This window comes from Camellia sinensis, chromosome 1, assembly GCF_055761805.1.
Source record: "Camellia sinensis isolate YWXY chromosome 1, ASM5576180v1, whole genome shotgun sequence".
Classification (NCBI taxonomy): domain Eukaryota; kingdom Viridiplantae; phylum Streptophyta; class Magnoliopsida; order Ericales; family Theaceae; genus Camellia; species Camellia sinensis.
The window spans coordinates 42176437-42183859 of record NC_138961.1 but is presented as its reverse complement, the minus strand read 5'-3'; the positions used below and the strand labels follow the sequence as shown (position 1 = coordinate 42183859).

The following is a 7423-nucleotide window of genomic DNA, read 5'->3' as shown; positions in this document are numbered from 1 at the left end:
AGTGAAATTTTATTTTGGTCCTACTAATTTTAATTTAAATTATTTGATCTCTATACTTTGAATTTTGTTACAAATGCGTTCCCTTCGTCATGTATTATTAACATTTTGAACGGAAAAAAAATTCACGTGCAAGGAACATATATAAGATTTGAATTTGTGATGTACATTTAAATTTGATATAATGAGAATCACACCCAAAATAAATCAGATCAACACATTTCAAATTCTTACACTTTCTTTGAATAAGTAACTTTACTTTTCACTAAATGTACAAATGTAGAGTTGGCTCAACCAATGTGGAAGTAAGGCTGTTATTAAACATGTAATCTCTTTCGGGAGGGAGATTATTAGGACAAAAGCATTACATTCCAATTGATTCCCTCATAAATTCATCTCTTTCAATGTATTTCAAATCCTAGAAGAGTGTCTTTGATGAAATGCAAGTTAGCTGCAACATCATTGATGTCCATTCTTTCTCTAGGCAATTCTGAAGAACAATGGACTCCAATTTCAAGTATCAAACTCAAGCACTTCACAATCTTTTCACCTCTTATGAAGCTTTCTTCTCCTTCCCCTTCGATCTTAAAAAGTGTTGGGTCTGAAATCTGTGATACACTGCAGGGCAAAGCCTCTTTCACAAAGCCATGGAGGCTTAACCCATCTTTAAACATTTCATTAGTGGGTCTCTTCCCAGTAAACATTTCCAACACGAGGATGCCAAAACTGTAGATATCACCGTATGCCGAGACCTCACATCCCATACCATATTCTGCAAGCAAAAATGCAATTGCAAGGAGAAAAAAATATAAGATATAAAAGACAAAAATGCTCCACAAACATAAAAAGTCAGAGAACTGTGCACAGAAAAAATAATGTGTGGCCCAAATCACACGTGCAATTTTCTTTACACTTTTTGATGCATAAAACAATTAAGAATAAATGAAGGCATATTCACCTGGAGCAGTATAACCTATTGTTCCCCTTATGCCAATAGAGCTTGTTTCATTTGTAGACAAGCCGTCGGTGGCATGGTCAGCAAGGAATTTTGCTAACCCAAAATCACCAACATGCCCAGTCATATCTTTGTCCAGAAGAATGTTGCTTGGCTTAAGATCGCAGTGGACTATTGGGAATTGGGCCTGGTTGTGAAGATAATTCAGGGCACAAGCAACGTCAATGATAATATTTAGTCTTTGAAGAAGGTTTAGCTGCTTAAACTCTTCATTTGACAAATCTTCATTGCAATTTTGATGTAACCACTCTTCAAGGTTCCCATTGACCATGAACTCATAAACCAGGGCCTTGAAGTCATGACCCTGATAATCTATCGTCGAACATGTCGTTAGCACCTTGACAAGATTTCGATGTCTGATGTTTCTTAGTGCCTCACATTCTGATACAAAACTCTTCGAAGCTCCATGTTGCAAAATTTTAAGTACCTTCACAGCGACAATTCTTCCATCAATAACTCCTTTGTACACAGACCCGAAACTACCAACACCGATTAAATTGAATGATGAGAAGCCATCAGTGGCTTTAACAAGAGTTTGGTAAGACACCCTCAGGAGTAAATTTTTTGATGAATATGAAGGAGTATCTTTTCTTCTCTTTCTAAACCAACAAAGATATAGAACACACCCCATGAGAGCTAGTCCTACAAAACCAAAGGGTATAGAGAGTGCTAAAGCTAAGGCACTATTTGATCTCCTCTTTTCATCCACTTTCAAGTTGCATTTAGGTAGCTTCAATTCAGCTACACCCCCACAGAGCTTACTGTTTCCCACCACTGATATTGCACTTGCATTACTGAATACACCTTGCGTTGGTACTACACCTTCAAAATTATTAAAAGACAGATTCAAATTTTGCAACAAGATAAAGTTCTCCAAGTACATAGGAATTTCACCACACAAGTTATTGTTTGCGAGACCCAACTCTACAAGGCCTCTCAAGAAACTCAAAGAAGAAGGAATGGTTCCGTTGAAAAAGTTGTTCCCCAAATGCAGTGTTTCCAGGCTTGTGCAGCTGCCTAGAGTGCTCGGAATTTCACTGGATAACAAGTTGTACGAGACATCCAAGTAACCAAGGTTTATCAAATTTGCAACTTCCGTGGGAAGAAAACCACTCAATTGGTTTTGGGATAGGTCTAGCGATATAGATAAGGATGAGATAGAAACAACTTGTTTTGGTATGGCACCAGTAAGGTTGTTTTGAGAAAGAAGCAAAATTTGCAAATTACTACAATTCCCTAGGCTCGGAGGAATGCTTCCATGAAAATTATTGATTCTTAAAGCAAGTATACTTAAGAAACTCAGATTTCCTAGGGAAGAAGGAATGTTACCAGACAATGAATTGTCGTCGAGATTCAATCTGTGTAGATTTTGAAGCTTTCCAATCTCACGTGGAATAGTACCAGTGAATTGGTTAAACTGCATATTCAAACTCTGCAATCCAACAAGATTTAGTATCCCGGGTGGAATGATTCCGAATATATGATTGTGGTCCAGATTCAGATATTCAAGGTTTCTCGAGAGATTACCAATGTATTCTGGAAACTTGCAGCCAAAATTGTTGATGTTCACTTCCAAACGATGTAAATTGGTGGCATTGATCAAAGAAGAGATAAAGTTCAAGTCATCAGCTACCCCGGATCCAAGCTGATTGTTTGCAAGGAGTAGCCTCTCGAGGTTTTGCAGTCTCGATAAATTAGGAACCTTTCCAGTAAGTTTGTTTTGAACCATTTCTAGGGAATAGAGTTTAGATGCATTCGATATTGAAACCGGAATTGACCCTGTAAATTGATTTTCATTAATGCCGAAGAGTTCAAGATTGGGAAGAGTGATTCCCAAGTCCCAGGGAAGACTTCCCTGAATTTGATTAACAGTGACATCAAAAGTTGTGAGAGAAGAGTGGTTGAACAGTGAGGCAGGGATGACGCCAGACAACCTGTTTATGCCGAGTGCTAGTGTCTGAAGATTCTTCAATCGATCAAAACCGCCAGGAATGCTGCCATCAAAGTAGTTGTTATCTAAGTACAGGTCGCGAAGAGATGACAAATTCGCGAAAGGAGAGATACTCCCTCTAAGATTGTTGGCCTCCGTAATTATTATTTCGAGCTTCGACAAGGATCCCAGCTCCGCAGGAACTTCTCCTACCAACCCATTGTGAGAAAAATCGATGGAAATGAGGTTAGCACAACGAGATATATTTATAGGAATTTGGCCACCAATTAAATTGTTGCTCAGCTGCAAAATCTGCAGCCTTGGCAAACGGCCAATTTCTGGGGGAATTTCATCGCCAAAGCTATTGTTCTGAATCAGTAATTCCCTCAGAAAGCTTAAATTCCCAAGGTGTGGTGATATCGATCCCACCAGTTCCTGGGAATGTAAGTCCAAGGCAGTGACTCTCTGATGCCTGCGGCTACATGTAACGCCCTGCCATTGACAGAAGTGGATAGAGTCATTCCAGGAGCTCAAAACATACAGTGGATCCTCAATTATTTTGGCCTTGATTGCCAGCAATGAAAGCCGGTCGGTCTCGTTCCCCATTAGCCTGGAGCTGGATATAGTAGCAGTAAAGCCAGAGTTGAACATGGTCAAACAAGATAAGAGTATTAGATGAATATGCAAATTGTGAACTAGCCACGACATGCTCAACCTTAAGCTTGGAAGCCCCATTGAGCAAAGAAAATGTATGGCTGTGTTTTGGTGAACTGCCTCTTTATGCTAAGGCCTCGTTTGGCACCCGAACTTTTTAGTCAAAAAGCCAAAAAATTACTAAATTAGCCAAAAAGCCAACAACCCATACCAAAAAGTCAAAGATTCTCATTTCTCTCTACTTTTTGCACATCTTTTCGTAAAAAGCCAAAAAGTCATCCCAAACATACTAGTTTGTTTTAGTTCATATTTTAGCCAAATAGTCAAAAATTTACTAAATTAGCCTGTTCCCAAACGAGGCCTAAGTATATTGCATGGTCGGCTCACGAGCAAGCCGGCAAAACGGCCACTTTGACCCACTAGATTTGGACTAAAAAAAACAGGCCCCATTTAGAAAAAAAAAATTCTTATAAAATTTAACACAATTTTTTTCAAGGGTAAATTATCAATATCTTAATAATTGGATTTAATTCTCATCAAGTCTTATTGAAAACAAGTCATAGTAAAATCTTCATTAAAAATATTTTTTTGGTGACGATTTTTTACATGTCTCTAAAAATTGACAATTAATGACTTTTTTTTTTTATCACGATTTTTATTAATTGTCGTTAAAACTTACATTTAATGACTTTTTCTGTGACGAATTTTTTAAACTATCGCTGGATGTTAAAAATTAGTGAAATTTTCTTGTGACGATTTTTTTAAACTGTTGCTAAAACTTATAATTAAAGACATTTTTTATGACAAAATTTTTAAATTGTTGCTAAAAATTAACAATTGGTGACGTTTTTAATAGTATTTGATAAAAAAATGCCATTAATTATCATAAAAATTATTGAACAATAAGTCTATTTATTAGGGGGTTTGAAAGTATTAAATTTGTTTTTGTCCTTTTAACAATATTCCCAAAATAAAATTATTTTTATTAGTGGAGGGCTCAAAGATTTTACTTTACCAAACTTCTCTTCAATTCAATTCACCATTTTGGAAATTGAACTTCCTTAGGTCTTGATATTCTTTTCTACCATTTTAAATTTTACTTTAATTGTTTGTTAACTTTACTTAAAAATTAAAATCTCTAGAATTTGAATAGATTGCTGCTTGTTGACTCGTGAATATATTGGATTGTTTATTTAATTATACTGCATAGAAATTATTTATCCATATATGAAAAAAAAAAATATATATATATATAGTAGAATTAATTAAATCTCAATAAAGAGCTCTTAGTTTAATTTTGAAACAAAAAATGTAAGAATAATAATGTTTGTTGTGGCACAATTGGTTCAATTTTTCTTTGATGTTATAACTGTAGTTTTCTTTATGCATGTATAAATGATTAAAATATAAAACAACAATATTACTTATTTTAATTAATTTTATTTTTTTAAGTAATGTATAAAAATATTAACATTCAATATGGATTCTATGAACTCTGCATACGCAAGACTATGATGACCATTCAAAGAATTGAGAATTAATCAAAGATATGTCATCACCTAAATTATATTAGAATCATATGAACCTTGAGAAATCATACATTTAAGTCAGCAATTTATATTATATTAGGCCTGCCACTACTCATGGAAAAGTAGGTACTTTGTGGTTCAATGCATCATTTTGTGGAATTTATTAAATTTAGTACAGGAACTTCTTTGATTGGGTATATAAGGGGATGGATGGCGTCGTTTAAAACTATTATAAAACATCATATTACATGACACCCATACATCAATTAATTTAGAACTTTTAATAATTTTTTCTAAGGGGATGGATGCTGCTATGCGTTATAGTACTGCATTATTATACAACAGCACTATTATATGGCATCGTTTCAGTTGTTATTTTAAAAGGAAATCATTTAGAGGGAAACATCATTTTGTCCTTTAAATTATTATGTGAAAATTAATTTAGCATATAGATTTCATATTATTTTAATTTGATTAATTTATCATCTGCCATTTGTTTCTATTTACAATCAAACAAAACTTATTGACGTGACACCAAATTTCATTTAAAATTTTATTTTACCCCAAACTACATCTTAAAAATCTATTAGCCCCACAAATATTAAAAAAATAAATTTAAATATTTAATTAATTTTCATCTCAAAATAAATAAATTAAATTTTAAATAAAAATTAAGTATTAGTCATGTTGAGTATTCTTTAGAAATAGTTGAATTGATTTTTTTTTTTTAGGAACTCAATTTTAAAATTACTATTAGTTGATCAATTCTATTGAAATTTATTTGGAGAAATAAACTAGGTACAATTACACGCGTGCACACACATAAAGTAGCCAAGAATTTTTTGGCTCAATTAATTTCTCTATGATTGACTTGAAATAATTTGAGACTTAAATAGAAAATTCTAAATGCAGATTTTTCTATTTTATATATATATATATATATTGCAAAATATATTATTTTAAATTTTTTTTTTCATTATTGAGATAAAAAAATTATTTATTAAATATTTAATTTTTTTTTTATTTTATATTTGGGGGGCTAATTGATTTTTAAGGTATAGTTTGGGGGGTAAAATGAAATTCCAAATAAAATTTGGTACCATGTCAGCAAGTTTCATTTGATTGTAGGCGAAAAATTAAAATAATCGCGTAATAGTTTGGGGGACAAAATGATATTTCCTTCCATTTGAATTGATTTTATTTTAGAAAAAAAAAAAAAAAGAGTTTGATCCCTCTAACAAAATAAGTTTTGATTTTTTAATTTCGTCAATTTACACTATTTTTTTTTTTCAATTTAAACAGTTTGCAAATTTCTTTTAAGTGAAATTGATAGAAAAATGGATATTTTAGCCATTAAACTCAATAAAAAATGGTATTTTAGATATAGGTATATCTACATTGATTTTAATAACAAAAATACTTATTTTTTGCCGATTTTACTTAACAAAAATAGGTAAATGCTTTAAATTTTAATTCAGGATTTATTTTGTTAGACTCAGATCCTAGAGTTTTTTTATTTTTTATTTTTATTTTTTTTTGTAATTTTTCCTTTTACTTTTACATTTCTTTGCTTTTTATTTTTCTGAAAAACGTCCTTTTGTTTTTAAAATGTACCTATTAGGAAAACGAATGAGTTTCTCTCCGGTCTGATTAAGGACTAAAGACTTGTTGTCGGGCCTATTGGGCTTATTTTTTGGTCCATTTCGATAATTCGAACCATTCATATTTTAAAATTCATTAAGTACATCATTCTTATAAAAAATCAAGTCAATCGGATAACAACAATCACGTGTTCAGACCAATTTTGTATTGAAAAAATGAAATAAAAGATTCAAGTTTAACTTGGGTCGGATTTAAACAGACAATCTTGAATTACAACTCGAACTTAGGCGATCTGAGCAGCTTTCAGCACAACTTGAACTGAGATTAGATAACATCTCAACCCACCCTAACCCCACTCACACCACTAATCAAGACCATTGAAAAAATGGAAATCAGTTAAAAGTTGAATGAATAAAAATAACTGCAGGAAGGGGGTGTCTGATTGTTTGTCAATTCTTTCTTAATAGGTTTAATTTGTTCTATTTTTCTCTATTTGGTGTTAATTCTAAAAGTAAGTTTATATATGTTCTCCCATAATGGGTTAAATGTATTCTTTCAAAAATAAATGTATTTTAAATGTTTAGAGATTCGGTTCCGATTCGTAGCTCGAAAGTTGTGGCTCGAGGGGTCAAAATGACGTCGTTTTGACCCTCTTTTTTTTTTTTCTTCTTATTTTCAACTCCATCTTCTTCATCT

General features: G+C 32.5%; 1 protein-coding gene across 1 annotated transcript; it reads right to left on the bottom strand.

Annotated features, from left to right (window-relative positions):
• Window positions 1-398: 398 nt before the first annotated feature.
• LOC114314806 (uncharacterized) lies at window positions 399-3689 on the bottom strand. The gene is made up of 2 exons (XM_028261299.2): window positions 956-3689; window positions 399-769 (listed from the first exon to the last, which is right to left on the bottom strand). Exons 1-2 carry the CDS (start codon window positions 3675-3677, stop codon window positions 399-401), a joined length of 3093 nt encoding a protein of 1030 aa, XP_028117100.2. The 5' UTR covers window positions 3678-3689.
• Window positions 3690-7423: the final 3734 nt, after the last annotated feature.